Source organism: Microplitis demolitor, chromosome 4, assembly GCF_026212275.2.
Source record: "Microplitis demolitor isolate Queensland-Clemson2020A chromosome 4, iyMicDemo2.1a, whole genome shotgun sequence".
Taxonomy (NCBI): Eukaryota; Metazoa; Arthropoda; class Insecta; order Hymenoptera; family Braconidae; genus Microplitis; species Microplitis demolitor.
The window spans coordinates 21,777,652-21,802,168 of record NC_068548.1 but is presented as its reverse complement, the minus strand read 5'-3'; the positions used below and the strand labels follow the sequence as shown (position 1 = coordinate 21,802,168).

Here is a 24,517-nt window from a genome sequence, read left to right as displayed (position 1 = left end):
AAAAAAATTCATTATAGAAACCCATAACCTTGAAATACAGGACATATTTCACGTGTCCATTTCTATGTCTAACTAGTTAGTCGCAAGCAAGGTCAGAGGTTGCACATGACTCACGTGTTCAAGTTCAGTTAAAATAAACGGAGTAATACGTGGTAAAATAATATTTTTAATTGCATATTAGCTTGTGGGCGTTAATAAATCCTAGTGTATTTATTCTGAAAAATAATTTCTGTTCAATAAATTGTTGGTTTTTATATTTAAGATCCCAGGTTAGTATCTTAATTGTTCTATCTTTTCTATAATCACTATGGGTGCATTTTAAAACGTGCTGCAGCTCAGCATCAGACCGCGTTAGTGCAGCGTAGTGGCATCACCATCTTTGCGCAAAATTTGAAATTTAAAATTTATTTAAGCATCATAGTTGATTACCTGATTAATTTATTTTTATATACCTACTTATCAAACATAATTATGTCTATTTGTAAATTATCCTACAAACAAAATAACTATACTGACTTTAAACTAACAACTACTATTTATTATTTTCAGGAATTGATTAATAAATAAATAAAAATGTCTACCGGCGAAAGATCTGCTGAAAAACAACGTGAAGATTATGAAGTACAAGTAGAGATTGAAAAAATTTTGGATGTATTAATTTCAGGTGATCAACTTACTCAAGCTATGGAAGATAAATTTATCGAGCTGATTAAAACGATCATATATTCACGCCGGACCATTAGCAATGGGGCCGAAACACTCCAGGAAAAACTGTTCAAGTACTTATCTTTAACTGAGAACAATTTTTTGGATCAAATTCTTCTATACGAAGCAATTAAAAATAATAATAAAAATAAAGTCAAAGATTTTTTGGAGAAGAATTTCGATATCAATAGCGCTGTGACTTATAATCATAATTATTACGGTGGGTTGACTGCCTTGGGCGTCGCCGTGGAGTTGAAGTTAGAAGACATCGTCCAGCTTCTATTGGATCACGAAAGCTGTGACATTAATGCCGCAGCAGAGTCCGTCTTGACGCCTCTTCATGTTGCAGCACTAAGTAATAATCTGACAATTGCAAAAAAATTAATTAGCAAAGGTGCAACGATCGATGTCTACTCCAAGTATCAGCCGATTTATAACTCATTATTTTTTCGTTGGGCTTTTCTTCAAAATTATGTATTTAATGAGTCCAGTTATTTTTATGGAATAGATATTGTAAACCTTACTATGAAACAAATGAATGGTATAACTGCTTTGCAAGCTGCCGTAAAAGCTGATAAATTGGAGATGGTTCATTTATTACTAGACCATGGTGCTGACATCAATGCTCATTGTTTAGACCGAGGCGAAGGATGCACGGCATTGCATTATGCTATAAAGAATCGTAATAGAACAATGGTTAATTTTTTACTGAGTAAGGGTGCTCGGGTTAATGCCAGATCAAACAATGGAGAGACAGTTTTACAACTTGCTGTTACCCTCGAAGAAGGAAACATTGTTCGCAGTTTGTGCTTTGCTGGCGCTGATATGAACTGCAGACGTGATTTACTTGATTATGAAGATATGCCTCCGCTTCTTGAAGCTATGAGCCGGATGTGTGTACCTGCTATGGTTGCCTTAATTGTCTCGGGTGCGGACTTGAATGCCATAGGTGTACTTAAGTCATCTTCAAAACTCATGAATTTTGTTCATTTCTATTCGCTACTGAATAATTTCTCACAATTCCAGAACCAAATGCGTTTTGACATTGAAAATGATATGATTAATTGGTCTCAGATCTATGAAAAAGTTTGGAAGCATATAATGAAATGCAAGGTTGCAGGATTTGCTGCCAATCCAACTTTTTTAAATTTGGCTAACTCTCATCAAAATATATACGAGGGTTTTCTGTCTGAATGCGAAGCTCAAGTAAAACAAATGAAAGAAGAACAAATTGAGGGTACTTGTGTTTGTTATCACGATTTGTTTTTTACAAATGTTCCTCAGATGGTGATGTATGCAAATAATAAGAATATCGAGGAAGCTATGAATCTTCCTGATTTAATTTCCAAGTTTCCGTTGTACGCGCATATGTTGATGGAGTCTTTTGATAAAGGACGCAAGCGTAATCAGTTGCTTGTAAAAGTTCACGAGAATTTGAAGGACATTTTTATTAATTTGCCTGACGATTGCGTGAGACAAATTCTTATATATCTAAGTAATGATGATCTGTTGATGTGTTTAGGAAAAAAATGAGTAATAGCTTAAAATAATTATTTTTTAATTATCATTGTAAAAGTGTACTTAATAAAATATTAAGAAATATAAATATGCTTATATATTTAATTATATAACAGATTACGAAAATTTATTTTTAATTTTAAATAGTAAGAAAAAAAAACAATGAGTTGGAAAGTTAACGTCATTATTTAAGATTCTACTTGAGCGTAACATTTTTTAAAATAAATATGATAACAATCAGATAAAAACAATAAATACATCTCATTAATGAATAAAGTAATTAATCAATTATTAATTATTTACAGTCAAAGTCAAACATGTAATTTTTGTTGTCTTAAATCCTCGAGTACAGCAACGTTTAATAGATTAATTAAATCTAAAATCAAAGACAATAGTTTTTTACGCGTGACTAGATTTGTTGAAGGCAACTTGTACACGGAAATGCAACCTCTTCCTTGATGTTATTATTTACTTAGCAACATTGTATTATCTATTCAATTCTTTGTAACAATTTTTATTAAAATTACAATTAAATTGTTACTTATCAATCTAGGCAAATAATTGCCGTTTATTAAAGAAATAATTTTAAAAAACTCCCAATTAATTACAAACACAGATATCTTAATTACAAATAAATTATTCATGATCCTGAAGTTAACAGACAGTTAATTTTTGAATTTTCATTTAACAAATCGAATACAAAAAAAACTAAAAATATGCACATGTAGAAAATTTAAAAAACTACATGTGCATTTTTTTTTTTTTTTTATTATTTATCTGAGAAAAATCAAAAAGTTATTCGACGTCAACTAACTTCAGTATCATAATTATCCTAAAGTTAGTAAGCAATCAAAAATTTTTGAATTTTTATTTAACAAATCAATTACAAAAAAAAACACAAAACTAAAAAATTCACATGTGGAAAATTAAAAGAACTGTAAGTGCAATTTTTGTTAATATTTTTTTTTTTATAATTTGTCTGAAAAAAATCAAAATATTATTCAACGTCAATTAACTTCAATATCATAAACATTCATATTTTTTTGGAGTATAAATGTAGCAGATGAAATTTTATAAATTTTAATTAAATACATAAATTACCAAAAATAATGAAAATGAAATTTAAAAAAATGCGCGTACGGATTTTTCATTGGTCCAAATCCGGATTTTAAAATTTTGATTCTTACATTTTATTTATTAATTCAAAAATTCAAAAAATTCCCACTTGTCAGTTACATCCAGTCATATTTTTTTATCATTGAATTGTGTCGAGTATCGAGCTTTTGTACCACGGTAAATTTACAAACATAAAATAGCAGAATAGAGATAATTTAATTGGTAAAATACTGAGGCGTGATAACGAGAGTTGTATGTCTCGACCTCCTTTGGGAGTTGATAACTATTTCTATAACTATAACTCCAACTATAAAGTTAAATGTACTTACATTGCTATGTGCATATGATATTAAACTCAAACTATCGACAATTTGGATTGCTAATGAGCTAACATGCATATTTATTATCATAATAAACCATCCGAGGATTAAACTCCATCACAGTATTTACGTTCTTACAAATCAATAAACAATTACCTTGTAAGAAACCTTGTAGAAAATGTTTATATTCACTTTAAATTTATTAAAAATTTGTAATTAAATTTTAATAAATGAATCTAGTGTAAGGCAGTTTCGGACTTTAAGGCCCACTGATATATATTAAATGTCGTCAGAGCAATTTGTCAATTACACAGATTTCCGGCTCATTGAGCGCGATTATAATCATATACGAACTAGATATTATATCTTAAGACACGACACGAGTCTTGAACGGGAAAATAAAATAAAACTTAAGACTGCGCAATCAAGTCTTTGTTACTTTTTATTTTTATTCCGGAGTCTCATCGTTTATTTTATAATTAATTTGAAAATTAGTCATTTTAATATATATCTATACATATTTATTTGATAGAGTTCGCGGTCATGGAGTCAAAGTCCTGAGAAACTACTTTATGACTATACATATATACAAACCTTGAAAAAAAGGATCCAGTGATAAGGGTATAAAATAAAATGAGTGATAAAAAACCCGCACGTAGCAAAGTTACTGAAGAAAATATAAAGCTCGGTGAGATAAATAATTTCATTTGATACTTTGTCAGCTTTAACTAATGGTCAATTGTCAATGGCTGTCTCCAAGCTGCTTTATTTACCCGTTTTTTTTAAACAAATCTTTGCGGTAAAATAATTTTTTTTTGTATCATTATTGGCTCCCGCTTGTGATAGATGTCAACTTTTTCCACAGATTTTTTGTTCAAAAAGTATACAAGTGTTATATATATATATACAGCCGACTACCCGTCATAAGCCTCTCCCCCTCAATCGGCAGTTACTGAGTCCAACCAACTTGCCCCACTTAAACACTCTTTTGAGTTTCGTAGCAGACAGCCCGTTATAAGCCTCCATTAAAATTGTCAAAATTATAAACTAAGAATAGGAACAAAATAGACAAATTAATGATGAAAATTTACTATCAATGTTTCGTGGAGAATAATTTACTCCATATCAAGTAAAATATAATTTATTGTTCATAATTGTGATCATTAATTACATTTGAAGCTTCTGTTACAATTTAAAAGTTTTATTGTGAATTATGTTAATCAATAAAATTATTATTATTATTATTATTTTTATTACTGTAATTAATACCATTATCATTATAATTTTTTGAAATCATATAAAATACATGCTTATGACAGGCAGTCGATTCCACATACGAAATTATGATAATTTTATTGACATATAATTTAAAAATTAAAAACCCATGATATATTTTATTAGTCATTAGCTTATAACTATTCGAATAATTAATTAACGTGAGTAGTGATAAAAAAGCAACGTGAAAAATTAAAAAAAGCCGTGAGTTGAATCATAAGTTGAATCATCTTTCCTTAAGTCTTAGGTGATTTTCAAGAAAATAATATTTAATTATCTGGTTGAGCTGTCGAACTTGCTGTATATTTTTAAATTTTTAAATTTCTCACTGCAGATGATATTCTACATTTTTTAGTATAGATATTAAGTTATAAAAAATATATATCTCTATCTATAGATATATTTATAATGCGGAGAAAAAGATTTGAATTGAATTTATACGAGAATGTATATGAGTCACTGAGTTACTGAACATGATGAGTTGTTTCCTACTTTATGTATGTATGTATTATATGTATTTCTATACTCATCATGTTTATTCTCTTATATATTTATATTATTATTATTATTATTATTATTATTATTATTATTATTATTATTATTATTATAGTTGCATATATATTTAATGTATTGACATGTGATTACTTTTTGCTTACGACAGATGACTTTTTATTTAATCGCATAATTTTTTAATTTATTTTAATTTTGTAAATAAAATAAAGTTTATAATTATCGAGTTGAGTCAGTTGTTAAGTACAATGTATTTATTGTGGAAAAAAATAACTAGCTAATGATTGATTTTATTCAGTGGAATAAAATGAAGTCTAAGTGATTTTCGCGGAATTCATAAAAAGAAAAAAAAAAAAAAAAAAATTGTATGGTAGGAATTGGGAGTCAGTAGACGATGTAAGGCTTAAAGGCGCCTGTATACTTCACGTGTTATGTATATATTTGTATGAATCTTGTACTATGCACACATGTGATGGAATTATGATTCACGCGTGGAGTGTGCGAGAAGAAATTAAAAAGAAAGAAGTGGAATTTAAACAGCTGTTTTACATTTTAATTTTTATCTATTGGTATTGCAATATAAGAATTATTTATTTATATATTTACATATTTTTTTTTTAGTTTTTTAAGGGCTATGACCTTCGCTTATTTTCCTCATTCAAAATAATAATAAAAATTGTTACAAAAAATTTATTTAAATAATTTTATAAAAATTTAAAATCATGACTTTTATATTTTTTACTCAAACCATTTATTTAATTTTTGTTACGATTTTTTATTTAAAAAAAAAATGATAGTAAAGCTAGCAGACATTTGAAATTAAAAAAAATTTTTTTTACAGATAAATAATGAAAAAAAAAAATTTCTAAAAAAATGGACATATCAGAAATTCCATAAACTATACGTGCAATTTTTCAAAATATTTATTTTTTTGTTAAAAACAATCAAAAAATTTTTAAATGTCTACTAACTTTATTGTCATGAAAAAAAATTTTTTATCACAAAAAAAAAAAAAAAATAATAATAATTTTATGATCCTACTTATCAGCAAAAACATTGAAGTCTTTAAAAATAAATATAATTACCAATAAAAAAGTGTCATCACTTAAAAAATGAAAGAAGACAACAATGAAAATGGAAATTGAATAAAGGGTTGAAGAAATAAAAAAAAACAAGAAGCTATAAGGGAAAAAATGATCTAGTTACGATAACCAGGTCTCGGATGCTTTCGATTTCTAGGTGTGGCGATGTATGTTACGATCAGGGTCATCCTTTCGTTTTCATTTTTTTTTTCCTATCTCATGTTGTCTTCAATAAAGCATTCGTATAATCTATAGAAGATAAGTGTCCCTACGTGATTTTTCTCTACACGGTAGTAAAAAAAATACATGTGTATTTAAATAAAATTAAAGAGAAAAATGTTAAAAGAAAATGAGTGATTCACTGTGAATTTACGACATTAGTAACCAAAAGTGCGGATCTTCCTTGATCTTCCTTAACGGCAGGAAACCACCACGAGTCTGCGTGGCGACGAAACTTTATTTTATCATTTTCTCAAAGCTCTGGTGGATCGTCTGTAGAATAATAAATAAATAACACTTTTTGTAAATATACATAAATATATTTTTACATTTTTTTACAAACTAAAAAATCTAGGGTCAATATAAATCAGCCCAAAATTCAAAATGTTTATTTTTCGTCTGGTTTAAAAATTTCTTATTTCTTCTTTTTTTTTTTTTTTTAAAGTTATATATTTTAATACGAACCCGTAAGATCTTCTGGGAAGACAAGGTGCACAGATTATCATAAAATTGTGACATTCAAGTCACGAGGTGACTCATAAATACAAAGGACACATTAGAACAAAGACGCGTAATTAATCCTACGATGTAAATTCAATAGGAATTTAATTATCAACTTCTTCAATTTTTTTTTTTTTATGATACGACTTTTTTGTACGAAAAAGAAAAAAATACTTGGATGCGTGAGCCATGTTAAAAAAAAAAAATTACTAATAATTGTAATTTTTTATAAAAAAAAAAAAAATTAATATTTGAATTTAAAAAAAAATGACATGATTTTATTTAAGGTGTCATTGATCTAAGGCATGAGACCACCCAAAAATCTCCATAGTACGATCAGTGACCTAATGTAAGTCATTGTACGTTTAGTTATGAGTTTATATTCCTCAGAGATAATAAAAGGATGATAGAAAATAAAAAACGAACTCAGCAGGGCGGCTATGAGCTCGATAGTTAGGATCAGTATCTCATAAAATGGAATAATGTAATGTAAGATGATGACAATGATGATTTAGATGATTCGTAGATCTTCAATGATTGACAGTTGACAAAAAAAATATTACTGCGAAAAAAGAAGGCTCTTCTGCTAGAGATTGTGATGTGAAATTTGAATAACACTCGTTTGAAAAATATTTTTCTGATTCAAGGCCAATGTTATTTTAGAAATTTTGTAATAATAATTATTTAAATGGCGGTAGTAATGACGGGATACTCTTGCAAACCACCAAGATTTATCTCTACTCATGTATTATTACTGCGAAAATCACGCATTGATTGTCAAATCACGCGATATTACAAATTAAAATTTTATTTTGCGGAAATATCACAAGCTTGTGGTCAAGGAAATTTGAAACTGAATTTTATAAAAAATGGACATTCGTCATGTTAATTATTATTCATCAATTCTTATCCGTTGATCCTGATCCATTAATTTTTTCTATTAATTTCGTCCTTTTTTTAGTTCTTACCTTGAATGCAGATCTACAATTTTTTCCATTACTTTTAATCCATTTTTTTCATTGATTTTTATTAATTAAATTTATTCATGATTTTTTGTTAATTAATTGAACTTTTTATTATTTTTCAGCTGTCACTTTAGATCCATTGATTGTTTATATCTTAGTGTTTATCTATTTAATTATTTTATTATGAGGAAATAATTAAATCGATTAATGGAATCATTTATTTAATTTTAAAATATTAATTATTAAATTTCAATCCATTAATTTCTACCATTGATTTGAATTTTTATTAATTTTCTATTTTTTTGTCCATTAAAATTTATCTATTAATTTCCATTAATTACCAAAAAATATAAAATTCCATTAACCGGAATTCAGGTGGAAAAATATTTAAAAAATATAAAAAACCAGACGATAAAGAAGCCTCGGATCTTATTCCCTCGAACTTTAATTACTAATGTTAAATAATAATTCTATAAAAAGTATGACCATTCTAATAGATTTCACAATTCGTATTAAATTCATAGCCGTTGAAAAATAAAATAATTTATAAAAACGTCGAATCATAAAAATAACACTGAATAAAAATTGATAATCGCGTTATTCATAATTTAAACAATTAAATCACGGCCGTAATTCGCGAATTAACTTTTTCCAAGATCGCTCTAATCTATTAACTAAATATATACATATACATATACTACTATGCAGATTTATCAAATTTATGAGCTTATTTATTTAATTATAAATTTAGTTATGAAACTTCTGTCATACATTTAGCCGAGTAATCTAATCAATATATTATTCAATAATATTTATCTATAATTTTATAAATTTAAATAAACATATTTATTTTTCCACCAAGATCACAACTACTAATTATTAATAACTGGCTAATTAATAATTACAACTAAATGATGCGCAGTAACGCGCGAAATTCAAATATTGTCATTCAATTTTTTATAATTACGTCAAATTTGACAATTGTCTTTATTAAAAATCTCGTAATGACATTAAATACCAACTCTCCAAAAATTTGAATAAATATTCAAAGTACATTCAGTGTAATTTGACATCTTTTTATTGTCCACATTACCTAAGATTCATCTTTTAATTATTTACAAAATGCTCACGATATCTAATAATTAATAAATTGAACGATTAAAAATTTTTGAACTTTTTTTTTCAATAAATAAATTCCAAAAAAAAAAAAACTAAAAATATGCACATGTAGAAAATTACATAAACTATAAGTGCAATTTTTTTAAATATTTTCTTTTTCAATTTATCATTTAAAAAAAGAATTCAAAAATTATAAGACGTGGACTCTTCGTAGCATAATCATAAATTCCTTAAAAAATGAATTAAATAAATTTTTAAAAATTTAATTTCGATAAAAAAAAATTTAATAATAATCTTTTTTATACTCAATAATTGTATTAGTCACTTTAAAAAGTACATCAACACAAAAGATGACAATTGTATGAATTAAAAAAAGGTAACTGATAAGGGCAATTGTCGGGGAAGGCGTACCCAGAACTGAGGGGTTGGTCATGTAGTTTGAGTTCCATGTTCGCGGTAGAAGCTGATCTGGTTGAGCTGGTGTACAGAGTGTCTGGTGAACAAGTGAAGCGAACTCGTAAGCGAACCTCCAGGACGGTGGTGGGAGTGCTCGATAAAAGACTCGGTGTCGTACCGATAGTGAATCAGAGTGGCGGTCGACTCCGGGCACATCGGGAGTAAGCCCGTTCCTTTCTGTTCTCACTTATTTACTTAACACTTGTTTTTATTAACAAAACAAATAAATTTATTTTATTTAACCCTTTAAATAAATTACCACTCAGTCAGCCAATCAATCAGCTTCAGCAAACAGTAAAACATTTTATACTCTCCAAGTTGTAAATAAAATCCAAGCCCGCGCTCCGTAGAAATTTCAAATCGATAGTGTCGTAGCAACGATGTTGTCCTGACCTGACAAGGACTTGTGTACATTGCGAAAATATTTATCATATTTTTTACAACCTGAAGATAAAAGTAATCAAGCAAAGTCGGAAAGTCACGGAGGATTTGATTGATTTTAAAATAAATACGTGAGTGAAAAGTGATTTTATTTGAATTCTTTAATTTCGTTTGTTGTAAAACGTTAGGAAGAATTTATTTAAATATGAAGAAGAGTAACTGGAGAACAGAAGGTAAATTTGTCAGCAATTGGATGTCATGTTGTCTTTACACGGCGGTCCTCGTGATTGTACTGTGTACTAAAACACAAGAAGCTTTACCTGTTGTCTCTGACAATGACGCCATGGTAAGTCTATTTAAATATTAATCATTATTATTATTGTTAATTAAATATATTACATTAATTTATTAGCTGTCATGAGTAAATGCGCATACAAAAGTTGATTTATAGATAACATTGCATAGTTTTTTAATCAACAAATTACTCAAGTGATAAACGTAAGATAAAGTCTTGAGATAAAATATTTAAAAGTGTCACGCGTTTTCTAATAAATTACTAAAAATAATGAGTGTAAATGTAACTGACTACTGGCTTTCTTAAATTTTTTTAATTTTTTAGACGGATAAAATTTAAAATGCGCGATTTTTTTAAATTTCATTTTTTTAATTAATTAATTTATTTAATTAAAATTTATAAATTTTCTGACGTCTACTACACTCACTCATATAAAATTTCATTGGTTTATTATTTAATTAATTATTTGATGTCAATTATGAGATCTGTCAAAAAAATATTTTCGCGGTAAATTTAAAAAAAAAAATAAATAAATTGCGAATAGAAGAATAAAAGAAATAGTTTCAATGATAAAATGACGTAAACAATTCAGACGTTGAGTAGATTGTAGTCTAACAAAGTTCACAATGATTCGATTTAGTAACCTTCGATTAATTTGTAATCACAAAGCAATATCTGGTTACAATCATTTTAATTTTGTTTAACAATTTAATTATTTAATTATATTGAGTCAATTTTCTCTGAATTGTTTGTCTTGTATAATATTAAGTATAGACAAAAAAAAATGAAAGCAAATTAACGTCAATTGTGTAAATTATTCGTGGAATGTAGAAAAATACAATAAAATAAATAATTATTTAATTTAAAAATTAAATTACATTATGGGTTTGAGAATAAGTAGAGGAAGAACTTGAGACTGCAGTGCAGTGTTGATATTAAGTACGTGATTACAGACCTACGAGTATGTCGCGGTCAGACATAAAACGATAGCTAGTAGTAGACGATGTTACTGTCCGACCTGCCGCAATGTTTGACCTTTACCTCAAATACATCTTCACTGCATTGCTATTTTTTTTAAGGCCTCAATATTAGTACTAGATAATTATTTAAAAAAAAATAATAATATTCATGTCTTTAAACTAGAGTACAATTAGATGTAAGTAGACTGATGTTGCCATAAATTTATTTTACGTGTCTTAAAATAATTATCTCAACAAAAAAAAAAATTTCTTGGCTTAATAAAATTTTCTCTCGCCTCTAAAAAATTTTTTCTAGTCCTAAGAATATTTTTGTTTTAAATTTTTAAAAAATTTTCGCGCCATAAAATTATTTAATTCTGTGACTAAGTGATCTTTGATTTAGGGAACTAAATTAAATTTTTTGTTTATATTTTTTTTAAATAAAAAAAAAAATTGAATTGTAAAATAAGTAGTGATAAAAATGCAGATGAAAAGTCTTGATGTTTAGTTGTAATCCTCAAGATGATACTAGGAAATAGTAAATAATGTATGGATGTACCTTGGATAACGCGGAAATAATCGGGAGACTGTTATTATATGCTATAAAAAAAAAAGTCGAGAGTTTATTCTCAAAGTGGCCTTGGTAATCGCGGATCCACAGTCTGGACACGAATTTGCTGTCATTGGAATATTAAATAGACTTAGATAATCCTAGCGCTTTAGTCTGTGAGAACAAAAAAAATTCATATCATTTAATCCACGTGTTTATATATATTTTCTTTATTATATGTATTTATTTTTTATCTAACAGCCAGTGAGTACACGTGCCATTTATTAATTACATGTTAATTGAATCATGTCTGTTTATTCACCTGTAATTTGTAGTTTGTTGTTTTTTTTTTAAATTATTTTATTCAAGATTTACTGCGCACAAAATAAATAAATAATTATATTTATAATAAATCTTATCTAATTTATTTTTTAAATAGAAAATAAAATTATTTATCAAAATATAAATTTTATTTATAATTTTGAAAAACACTTTTATTTTTTTTTAATTGATCATATATTTATTTATAGTAAAAATGTGATCATTAAAATTGAATCAGTTTTTGAAATTTAATGTCAAGTTACTGATATTTAATTAAATGTATATACAATATATAATTAAGATGAAAAAAAATAATATCTACTTGACAAATAATTAATGTATCAAAATCTTGTATAGATGAGTCACAGACTCGCGTGGCTTCGATTTATGTACATTGACTGCATTTACTTCCGGCCGTTGAATCAGCATTTTTTCGCGCGCCAATGAATGACTCACTGGTGGGCGACCTTTTCTTGCTCGGTCTTTAAAAATCCGTTATCATTTTAGTTGTTCTTTTTTATATATATTTTTATCTCGATAAACAACTAAACAAAAATACTAAAAACTTTCCTGTGTTATAGATTACAGATAAATTTAAAATAATTCGGCGGATCAAAGATGACAGTAATTTTTCAAACCGCGATGACTAGACCAAAATTAAGACATCTGTCAGGGAGTCTATTGAATATTTATTTTGTTTTTAATTTTAAAAACTTAAATAAAAAACAAAGATGCGAATGCACTGAGCGCACTGATATGAGTTGTGATCTCGACCTTGGCGAGGTCTTTGTCGAAGCAAATTCAAATCGGTATTCTCGACGTCTTGGTATCTTATTCAGACGTACTTTGAATACAAAGAGTACTATGCTATGTTTTAAAAGTATATCTTTGTAGCGATCGTAAGACAAAATTAAGTCACCAGTCAGCATTCAAATTTCGTTCATCTCTTAGAAATAATAATCATTTTTTTCACTTTTACTTTCAACTCGGTCTATACAACTTAAATAAACTCTTTGTATATGAATTTGCATTTTTGTTTATTCTTAAATATAAATTTCGAAGTACGTGTCATTGACAGTTTACGTATTTATCATTTTTTTTTGTCATCAAGATCACAATGTATGTAAAAATATAAATATATTTATTGTACTTTACAATATACGCATACAAATTTATTTTTTGCATTTTATTTATATATTTTTTTTTTTCATGTCAAATAAATTATTCTTAAGATTTTTTTTTTAATTTAACTAAAATTAAAATTCAACTTTTTTTTTAATTTAAAAAAAAAGATATCAACTAAAGATAATAAATTTTAAAAAAATCATTGCATGAAGTCAACGTAAAAACCCATATAATTTAGGTGTGTAGGAAAATAAAAAAAAAAGTTATCATACCACCGATAACATTAAATAGATAACTAATAAAAAGATAATAAAATGACCTGAGATTAGAAGTAAAAAATCTCAAGTGCAGCAAATTATTATTATTATTGATTTAAAAAATTGTCTGTGTATTCTATTGGTCTAGTCGTTAATTAATAGACTCTGCATATCAAAGACAAAATTGACGTAAGATGAGAGATTTGAATTAAACATCCGGTTCGTGCTCGGGTTCTTACAGCAAAGTGTTGACTTTAAGATAATTTAAATACGACAATGAATCCATTTGTGACACGAATATTATTCTTCTTCTTCTTGTTCTTCTACGTAGTGGTCGTATAGTAAGACATTGTCATGATCTAATCCAGGTCAAGGAAGTCTAATAGTTATAGCAAACAACCTGCTGGCCTGGTCTCAAAGTCTCACGTCGCATCAGAGCTCTTTGGCCCAGACCATCACCACAAGATCACTATTGATCACGTGGATTTTTTAATTACCTGACATGACGAATTATCCCTCTTTCATCTCGATCGATTGTTTTACAGTCTAACCTAATTCTACTCCATTTAATTAACAGAATTTTATTTTTAATGTAAATTAAAAAATTAAAATTGTTTGTTCTCGAGTCGATTAATTTTTTCTACAAATAATTTAAGTATTAGTACGTCAATAAACTCTAATAGTTACTCATTGATTACCTTGGAATTTATTATCATTATTTTTCAATCATCACAATTCATTTCACCAGGAAAAAAATTACCAGACACCTGGAATCTGATGAAGGGAAATAACTTCTTAGAAGTAGTCACATCTCTTGTAAATATGAATCATCATAAGCCTCCGGAAATTCATTAATACTAAAGCGTTTACTAATTTTATCAATTTTTATTTTAATTCCACTGGTGATACCTTTCATTCAAACTAAAAAAAAAAACTCAATCTTTCTTTATTTAGTAAATCAATGTATTTTTTTATCAATTTATTTTAAATTGTCACAATGTGCAGACTAAGTGAACTAGTTTATGAACAATAATTGATAAAAAATTTCTTGAGAACTAGATAGTAAATATTTTTAAAATATATATTGATATTTCCTATTGAAATCGAAACTTTAATAGGTCACGATACTTTTTTTATCAATCCACGGATGTGTAGATAAGATTTGACAAAAAATTACTTGGTACCAAAAATAGATTGAGCTGCATTATTATTTATTTTTAGATTCCACTTATAAGACAAGAAAAAAAAAATTTTAAAAAGTATTATTTGACTTCAATATAAGTTTGGAAAATAAAAAAACAGTGCACAGAAAAAAAAGGATTTCTTAGAGCAGGAAATGAAAACAAGAATTTTTTCTTTACTCGAAAAAATTTTCGTTTTCAAATTATAATGCAAAAAATTTCTTAGGACAAGTAAAAGTTTTCTTGGAGCGAATAAAAATTTTTTAGTTTGAAAGTGATAGTAAATTTAATGGCGGAAAATTTAAAAAATGCACGTTCATATGATTGGAGATAAAACAGACTATAGAAATAAAAGGCGCCTATACTGAACCTTCTCAACAGAATATTAATAATGTCGCGTTGTATAAACAAGACACAAGACACAAGACATAACAGTACCGTCTCTGTTAGAATCGCGAGGTCGGTAACCCAAACTCTTGTAGTGTAGGTCCATCACGAGAATCACTGGTATCGCGGGTCATAAACACTTAGCTCGGTGTCATAGACCTCTAACTCCTTATTTCATGCATTAATGTCCCACAATACCATCAAACAAACTCGCGATTCACGACCGCGACTCGCAAATCTCGAGTTAAAATCGTAAAATAAAAATTTCGGTGCTTTAGAATTTCCTGTTCGGGTCTACGACATGATCATAACAAAAAAAAAAAAACATGTTAATTTCCTCTTTCATTCTCTACTCTGAATCATCTTTTTGTTCCTCTGGTAATGAGTAGGTGTGACGAAATAAAAAAATATTTTGTTTTAACTATAAAAAATATAAGGAAGCTTTGATACAGATATCGCGATAAAGTAAATCGTAAAATAATTGACAATGAAAAAAATTGAGTCACATGACATATACAAGGTCATGGTAAAATTTACACATTGATAATATTTAATATCTTCAGCTGATTGTTTGCTGACATAAAAAGTGTTTTGTAATATTTATTTTATTTATTTTTAATTGCAGAGATATTTGTCGCAATTCGGATACTTACCACCGGTGAACCCAACAAGCGGTGGAATTATTTCTGAAGACACTGTTTACAAAGCTATCATGGATTTCCAAGCATTCGCTGGCTTAAATGTAACAGGTAATAAATTTAATACTCTGTAAAAAATCAGGAGTGATCACGAATTTTATTCCACTTCAAATTTAAATCCGAATTCTCTCCGTCACAGAGTTCTGGAGTTTTAGAAAAAATCACTCCGCATACGGAATAAATAGGGAGTTTTTTTCCAACGGAGTGATCTGGATTTTATTTAAATTTTACTTCAAGAGTATTAAATAAATAAAAAGTCTTCTGCTCCAAATTAACTCCAGATTTAATCCGCGCTCACTCTGAAAATTTTTTTCAATGTAAATATTTATTTTAAAAAATATTTTAATTTGAATTCCATTGATCAGTATAAAAAATCAATCACATTTAAAATTATCATCCTTTATTCTCTAAGCTATGACTATAAACGTGATTTTAAATTATTAAACATTGTCATATATATCGCGATCGTGATAACGTAAATTGTCTGAGTAACGAGACATGAAGACGACGCTCATGATCAGAAAACGACGACGAAGACCAAGACAACGACATCGACTACGAAGAAGCTACGATGGTGGTCATGATGCTTGTGAATCATTCATAAAGCAACGGATGTATCAAAGATATAAAAGAATGACGCGTGCTCGAAGGCCATCAGTGCAAAAAAATTTTAAAATTTACACTTGGCAAATTAAATTATAAATTATCGCCATTACGTGATTTAAATACTATGGGAAATTGTTTTTAATTTTATTTCAAATGTCAAAAGGTCACAATTAAAATCTTAATATATATTTATATATATGATAAATAAAATTAACCTGTTGGCATTATCAACTTGACGTTTTCTCCATAGTCACTGTCAAGGCCGTGTCCAGTAGTCTCATTTGTCGCAAGAAATAAATGAGAAACTTGTTTTCCATGGCCAGTAATAATTATTTATATCACTTGGAAATTCTACAACATTTATATATATTAAATATATTAAATTATAATTTTATCAACGGGCCTAATTTTAAAATATGATAATTTATCTTCGGGATCGAGTGATTCATATATAATAGTCCAAAGTATGTCTGAATCATTTCGATCCATTCATACCCCAGTAATTTATCAATTCACTCAAATTAAAATTATTATTATTTTATTATTTTATTATTGTAAATAACAATAACTGTCAATTATAAAGTTGAGGTGATAGTTGATGAATTTAATGCGAACCCGTTGGCCTAGACAAAATAAAATATTATCTCTGTAAGAAAGACATTTGCAAGAAATTTTAGTGCCAAGGTAATCCTCCAATAAACAATACTATAAAATAAAAATACAATTGAATAAAATACAACAGTTGTATATCATATTTATAAATATATGAAGCGAATAGTCAAGTATTTTTCCAATGGGAATTAATTCGCCCCTGAGTGCTGACCAACAAGGAAATAAAAAGGAGGATTGTAAAAAAAAGGAAGATCTCGGCGCCATAAACAGATTATCGATGCGGAAGGCGTGTTTCATATTATCCAATAAAATAAAAAAATAAGTAAATAAATACTGTGGAATTGTTAAGACTGTAATTACAGTAAACAGTAAGAGGCAATTGGATAACGGAATTATTCAATCTAACACCCTCATCATCCTTACAGTCTCTACGCGATGACGAATAACAATAATTATTTATTACAATGAATTTATGTGACTTCATTCGATCAGGATAACATATATATATATATATATACATATGTATTGAAAATATAAGAGAACAAATGACTTTACCATTAGTTAATTCTTTTGAATAATTTTTCTAAACAAGTTATTTATTAGTATGACCTGCATTTAAACCTTTACTGAATTTATCATGTTAACTCGCATGTTTAATCACAAATATGATGTATGATAACATAAATACGTTAACACATTTATAACTCAGTGACGAAAAGGAAAAAAAAGTATTGCTAATGTTTTGTGTCCGTCATGGAAAAAACGTCATATTGATTTATTTTTTATTGCGTGTGTAAAATAAATAAAAAAATTCCATTCTATTAAATTAATTAAAATGTATTTTATAATTTATTTTTTGTTTTTGTACAGGTTCAATGGATAATGACACTGCTACTATGATGTCTTTGCCAAGATGTGGAGTAAAAGACAAAGTAGGAGCCAGTACTGACGGCAGATCAAGACGTTATGCATTACAAGGTATATTTATTTATATAAGTGTTTGGTGAATATTACGAAAAATATATAGATTTCACTTGTATAAGAATACATAATAATTATATTACATTAAAATATATTTTAAAACGATTCGATATAGCGTTTTTCCGACGACCTCACTCACGTTTTGTCATTCACGTGATTTCCCTTAGAATAATTTATTGGTCAATTGCGTTTCTCGTGCATGACAAAACCAGAGCTATTCACTCAAGCATAAACAGATAGACAAATCGATTTTTATCGATTCACTGACGTTATTATTTTTTTAAATAATTGTTATTATTTTATTATAATCCAGTTTTTAAATTACCCGCGCTTTGTAATTTGTAATTTATAATCTTTGATTGATTGGTGGGTAATTATGAGTAATAAAAAAAAAAGTCATTCGGCATCCGAAATAGAAGTAGATTTCTCATTTTTCCTTTATTTTAAAGTTTCAAAAAATTGAATTCAAAATTAACCGCCAGAATTCAAATAATTTGAAAATTTAAATTGCCGGCTTTTCTTAGAAATTCAATCGATCTTTTAAATTTTAAAACTTGAGATAAATACCGGAGCATAAGAATAAATATACAAACATTCAAAATCACCCGCCAAAAACTTTCAAAAATATAATAATGATATTTTTACCATAACACAAAATGTGACTTTGAACCTGTATTAATAATGAAAAATTTATCATAAAACACAAAATATACTTTATTTTATCACATATGACGTCTTTTCTACCGGATGGGGCTACATGTCCATTAAAAAGTTTAAAAAAAAAAACGGCGGGATTTTCGTAAATTTGAAAATTAAAAATCGCCGCCTTCTAAACTAATTGGCCGATTTTGCTCATCTTTAAACTTAACCGATCATTCATAGAATAAGCCTGCCAAGTTTCATTAAGACCCGATTTTAATTGTAACTGCCATCGTCGCAACAAAGCGCATTATATATTTATATATATACATATAAACTTTTGAACCAATGGTTTTTTTGTAACCTACTCAACGAATTATGATTCTATTGGGAACTTTTTAAAATTCCACCATGAGGACAAATTAAATAGCGAGATTTCTATAAAATCTTCTAAAAATAGTTAAATAATTATCACGCGCAAGCTATGAGTACAGATTATGCAACATTAATGTTACTAAGCGTGTTATGACCACCTTAAATAATTACCGTCGATATAAACTCAGCTCTATTCTACTCTACTCTACTCTCAGTATGTTAAATATGTAGGAGTTACTCTGTATGTCATTGCATAAGGGCAAATCATTCATAGTCATCCCGCAATATCACGCAACGGCTAATAATCTAAAATTTTTTATTTAAAATCGCGGAAAAAAAATAAAACAATAAAATGTACATATATTATCACATAAATACATATTGAGTATTAAATTTTAAAAAGTAGTTTGCGTGTACAATAATATTATGATAAATGATAAGATTGATCTTCAGGAAAGTGTCAAGGTTTCGTTTCTACATTCATTAATTTTTAAATTTTCCATTTCCTAAACATAAATATTTAATAATTAGTATTTGTTTATATTTAAAGGATCTAGATGGCGAGTTAAAAAGCTCACATACAAAATAAGTAAGTATCCAAGGTCACTTGATAAAGCATCAGTAGACAAAGATATTGCCCGAGCATTTGCGGTCTGGTCAGAGCACACGGATCTTACATTTACGCAGAAAAAAACCGGACAAGTCCACATTGACATCAGATTCGAACGCGGAGAGCACGGCGACGGTGATCCATTTGATGGTCCAGGAGGAACACTCGCTCACGCATATTTTCCAGTCTACGGTGGTGACGCCCATTTTGATGACTCGGAACACTGGTCTATCAACAGCTACCGCGGGACAAATTTATTCCAAGTCGCCGCTCATGAGTTTGGTCATTCTCTGGGTCTGAGTCACAGCGACATTAAATCCGCATTGATGGCGCCTTTCTATCGAGGATACGAACCAAATTTTATGCTCGATGGTGACGACGTTTATGGGATTCAAGTAAGTATTCATCATCATTAACAACATCATCAATTAGATGACAATTTGATGATAATAATCATGGGAATTTATTTATTTAGGCATTATATGGGTCCAAAGCACTGGAAGCAAGTGATACAGAAGTTCATCAACGCACGACATCAAGCCCGACTGGTGAAGAAGACTCAGTTTTATGCGCAGACTCAAAAGTCGATACAATGTTCAATTCCGCTGATGGTCATACATTTGTATTCAAAGGTAAATAGACTTGATTATAAATTGTCCGTTCTTATAAATAATAATTACAGATATATCTAGTAATATATCTATTCTGCATAAATTTACCCGGCAAAACAACAATTTGTCGTAAACAATTAATCTTTATAATTATACGGTGGATTTAAACGCAGTAGCCAGTCATAGTTGTAACAGGAAATAATTTACAGGCGATTACTACTGGATGTTAACGGACGACGGTGTGGCCAGTGGGTATCCTAGACTGATAAGTAGTTCCTGGAAAGGATTGCCAGGGAAAATCGATGCCGCTTTTACGTACAAGAATGGCAAAACATACTTCTTCAAGGTAATAAAAAAAACTAACCATCTCTCCGTAGGTCTAATTGTTTATAATTACAGTCTACGATATTTATCTTCTTAAAATTACTTGTACAGGGATCCAAGTACTGGAGGTACGTAGGGAAGAGGATTGACGGCGACTACCCGAAGGACATCAGCGAAGGATTCACCGGAATACCCGACAATATTGACGCAGTGACTGTATGGACGGGCAACGGAAAAATTTACTTTTACAAAGGCACTAAATTCTGGAGATTCGATCCCGCTCAACGACCCCCAGTTAAAAGTACATATCCGAAATTAATTTCTAATTGGGAAGGAGTACCCAACAACGTCGACGCAGCCTTAACTTATCACGGGTACACGTATTTCTTCAAAGACAATGCGTACTATCGGTTTAACGACCGAACATTCTCCGTAAGTTATCTTAAATTTCTTCATGTCTATTTGTAGGAACGTCTGACTTAACTTTAATTGCTTGTTTTTGTCACCAGGTCGATGTGGCTGAACCAGCGTTCCCGAGAGCAACAGCGTTCTGGTGGTTCGGATGTAAATCTGCGAGTCGAGGGACATTAGGTAATATCGCATGGAATAATAATTACTCAATAAATGATACGGAGTCTGGAAACTTGGACACTGACGCCGGCGGTTTCCTTGGCGATGACAGTAATCCTGGTGATGATGTCGGTGACATTATTTTTGATGCAGGTACTTGACTTTATTGGAAATCAAGTCCAGTATAATTTTCTGCTAAGCGAAATATGCTTTTTTTTTTTTTTTTTTTTTTTCAAAAAAACCTGGCTAGTGTTTGGGGCTTATATATGAATATGTTTATATTTATATACATAATTAGCTTAAGCTCTCATAAGCTTCGAGTCTATAAAAACTAGTTACAATAAATTTATTGTCTAACTTTATAACCGTATTTTATAACTACAGATTAGTACACGTTAATATTACGGGATGTGACGCAACATTAATGCTTTTATTATAAAAATAGAATAAAAAAATTATTACACGTGTACTGTTGAGTTTATAACTGTCTCATCCTGTGAATTCAATCAGTTCTACAACTTCCGGTTATATCTACCGATGTCACTCTTTGATCTCATATTTTTTTACTTCTATTATTGAGAAAAAAAATTTTAAAAACATACGCGACAAAAAATGATAACTGGCATTTATTATTCTGCAAAAAAAGATAAAAAAAAAATTAACTCGAAGTGATTGAGATGTGTCGAGTCAGGTGGAGGTACTACCTATTAATTTATATAATTGCAGTTTAAATTATCGTATATTTTTACAAATACTAACAACCATATATTTATTATTTATAGATTATATATTATATATTTTTAAAAATTACTTGAGCTTCTTTTAAATATTTGAATAATTCAGTCAGCCCGCCACATCAGCCAGGTGATAAATATTTGAAATAAATAAAATTTATCTAATGTTTAAATTTAAAATATTTAAATCGCCAATGAAAACGCCAGGTCTGCAGTTCACCAGAGTAAATATTTAAATATAAGATATTCTAAAATATTTATTCCTTAATTTTTTATACTAATTATTTTAAAACTCAATCGCATACGACTTAATCGCTTGGGATATTAATTTATGTTTCCATTAAAATAATTATTTGCTGCATTACTAATTACAATTACTTAACTTTACTAATTAACAACATCGCATTTCATAATCGCTTTAAAAAAAATTAACAAAAAAAATTATTTACTAATTCGTCTTTAGAACATTAAATGAAAAAATTGTTTTTAATTAAAAACACATAACAGAGGTAAAATATCGCACGGAGTCGTCATTCCAACGGTTAAAAAAAAATTATACACACAATGAAGATATAAACACCCACTGTTTGAGGTGCATGGTTTAAATTAAATAATTTATTTAAAATCAATGCGGTTTTACGGTTGCGTTGATTTGGAACTTGATTAATATATACCTTTACCTGTACCTATACCTTTTTTATTTATTTAAAAACCACTCACCCTTTTCTAACTTATAAAATAATTTATATCCATTGTACAGCCGATTCTTTTTTTTTAAATTCCTTTCACTTTACGATGGTAGAATATTATTTATCGCACGATTTATTTATAATTATCTCCACTCATGCACGTGTTTTTTTTTACTGCACGTGTTTATTTAGATTTTATTTCTTATTGTTTGCACGAGCACTTATTATGGAGCACTTAATCATAAGTATTAATTTTATGAATGCTCGATTTATTTTTAAATCCTTTATCCCGATCCTCCGATTCATAAAGAAAAGAAATTATATTAAATTAAAGAGTCAAGACAATTTTATTTGGTATCCAGAAATAATTTAACGGTCACATTACGAATATTGATCATTCAATTGGCCTGCGAATCACGGAATTTAACCAACCGGTCAGTGAACCGCAAAATCGCTGGCTGTAAAAAAAATGAGTATAAATTATTTCTAAAATGATATAAATTCACGTCGGGTAGATTTAAAAATTCAAAAAAATTACAAAATTTTTTTTTTAAGCAACTAAATTACTTGTTAAATTTTCTCAAGCAATATACTCATGATCTTTATCTACTTGCTGTTAATTAATGATCCTAGAGTTAGCAGACAAAAATTTTGGATTTTTTTTTTTCCGAATGAATTCCAAAAAAAAAAAATCTAAAAAAATGCACATGTAGAAAATTTAAAAAACTACAGGTGCAATTTTTCAAATATGTGTTTTTTTAAATTTATCGTATTGAAAAAATAAATCCAAAATTTATCAGATGGCTAATTTCTGTCATATTAATTAAAAAAAAAAAAAAAAAAACAAATTTACTGTCTTGCCTCTTTAAAATAATAATTTATTAAAAATAAGTTAATAAATAATTAAATAAATTATTTATTAAATGATGAAATTTACAGAAGAGAACAACCTGCGGTATGGATTATTTGGATTTGACAAATGAAGCCTTTTTTATTTTGTTTGATAAAGGAAATAAAGTGCCTGGTGAAGGCTCCGAACGTGCCACATATAAGTAAATAATAAATTAGCAATAAATAATTAAATAAAAAGGAAAAACGATGCGTAAGATGCGAAACAAAGGAAGAAAATGATTTAAATAAATAAAACAAAAAAAATAATAATAATAATAAAGTTCCAAAACAACCAGCTCGTAGCTGCTGCGTTCCTTAAGTATTTTTTTTATTGCCCCTGCGTCAATAAATAGCTGAATGCTAATGAGGATTTATTATTTTATTCAAACAACAGTGCGAATAAAATTTAAATTAATGAGTTTCTTCGTGCGATACTTTACGGTTACAATTGTTCAGCACTAAACAGAAGCTTAGCATTGAATATTTTATGTTATTTAGTAAAGTCAGAGTAAATTAATAAAATAATCAAAGTATTTTATTAAAAAAAAAAGATAAAGAAAGAAAAAAAAAACAATTAAATCCGTATATCACAGGAAGTACTGATGAACTAGTAACGTCATCGAATCAAGACTCTGCGCATTCAGGAACCGGTTCGATCTTCAGCGCGCGGAATCAATTCCTGAGGCTGGCGATCGTCACGGCATCACTAATTATCGCTAAGAGGAGTTTAATACCATAGGGTATTTATTTTTACATCCTTAAATAATTGATTATTTTAAAATATATATATATATAAATCCTCTTGCGAGCAAAGAAGACTCTTGAATTAAGTATGATTGTTAAATTGCCGTTGTTGTATTGTTAAGTTTAATTGTAAAAAATCTAAGCATACGTCTAGTAATTATTTTACTAATTAACAAAATATAAAGATAAAA

At 28.3% G+C, this 24,517-nt stretch overlaps 3 protein-coding genes across 9 annotated transcripts in view; 2 read left to right on the top strand and 1 right to left on the bottom strand.

The window, feature by feature from the left end:
• The window catches only part of LOC103577459 (O-glucosyltransferase rumi homolog), a 28,963-nt gene that overhangs the window by 1,574 nt on the left and 2,872 nt on the right, over nucleotides 1-24,517 (bottom strand). Inside the window, exons 8-9 of one of the 4 annotated variants that reach the window (XM_053738079.1) lie at nucleotides 16,762-16,897; nucleotides 16,002-16,239 (exon numbers count right to left, since the gene is read on the bottom strand). The exons of 1 other annotated variant lie outside the window; for it this stretch is intronic. The gene's annotated coding sequence lies outside the window, so the exon portion shown is untranslated. Of the gene's footprint in view, nucleotides 1-6,533; nucleotides 7,019-16,001; nucleotides 16,240-16,761; nucleotides 16,898-24,517 lie in introns of those variants that run through there. 2 more of the 4 variants (XM_053738080.1, XM_053738082.1) reach the window with 2 other exon arrangements.
• LOC103577493 (alpha-latrocrustotoxin-Lt1a) lies at nucleotides 52-2,238 on the top strand. 2 transcript variants are annotated; one of them, XM_053738078.1, is made up of 2 exons: nucleotides 52-152; nucleotides 550-2,238. In XM_053738078.1, the coding sequence occupies exon 2, from the start codon at nucleotides 574-576 to the stop codon at nucleotides 2,236-2,238; it is 1,665 nt and encodes a 554-aa protein (XP_053594053.1). In that variant the 5' UTR covers nucleotides 52-152; nucleotides 550-573. The 2 variants fall into 2 exon arrangements, with proteins under 2 accessions (XP_053594053.1, XP_008556370.1); XM_008558148.3 differs by having other exon boundaries at nucleotides 52-269.
• On the top strand, nucleotides 9,902-24,330 carry LOC103577460 (matrix metalloproteinase-14). 3 transcript variants are annotated; one of them, XM_053738076.1, is made up of 9 exons: nucleotides 9,902-10,513; nucleotides 15,868-15,991; nucleotides 18,029-18,136; nucleotides 19,704-20,158; nucleotides 20,239-20,395; nucleotides 20,584-20,720; nucleotides 20,810-21,130; nucleotides 21,208-21,289; nucleotides 24,176-24,330. In XM_053738076.1, exons 1-9 carry the CDS (start codon nucleotides 10,373-10,375, stop codon nucleotides 24,319-24,321), a joined length of 1,671 nt encoding a protein of 556 aa, XP_053594051.1. In that variant the 5' UTR covers nucleotides 9,902-10,372; the 3' UTR covers nucleotides 24,322-24,330. The 3 variants fall into 3 exon arrangements, with proteins under 3 accessions (XP_053594051.1, XP_008556321.1, XP_053594052.1); XM_008558099.3 differs by having other exon boundaries at nucleotides 21,208-21,421; XM_053738077.1 differs by lacking the exon at nucleotides 24,176-24,330 and adding an exon at nucleotides 23,631-24,169.

What these genes read in the sequence shown, in the direction of transcription:
- LOC103577493 (XM_053738078.1), top strand. Translation starts at nt 574, where the DNA reads ATGTCTACCGGCGAAAGATCTGCTGAAAAACAACGTGAAGATTATGAA.
- LOC103577460 (XM_008558099.3), top strand. Translation starts at nt 10,373, where the DNA reads ATGAAGAAGAGTAACTGGAGAACAGAAGGTAAATTTGTCAGCAATTGG. An exon ending in CGCTGGCTTAAATGTAACAG is followed by an intron (nt 15,992 to 18,028) that starts GTAATAAATTTA and finishes GTTTTTGTACAG; the next exon opens with GTTCAATGGATAATGACACT. An exon ending in AAGACGTTATGCATTACAAG is followed by an intron (nt 18,137 to 19,703) that starts GTATATTTATTT and finishes TTATATTTAAAG; the next exon opens with GATCTAGATGGCGAGTTAAA.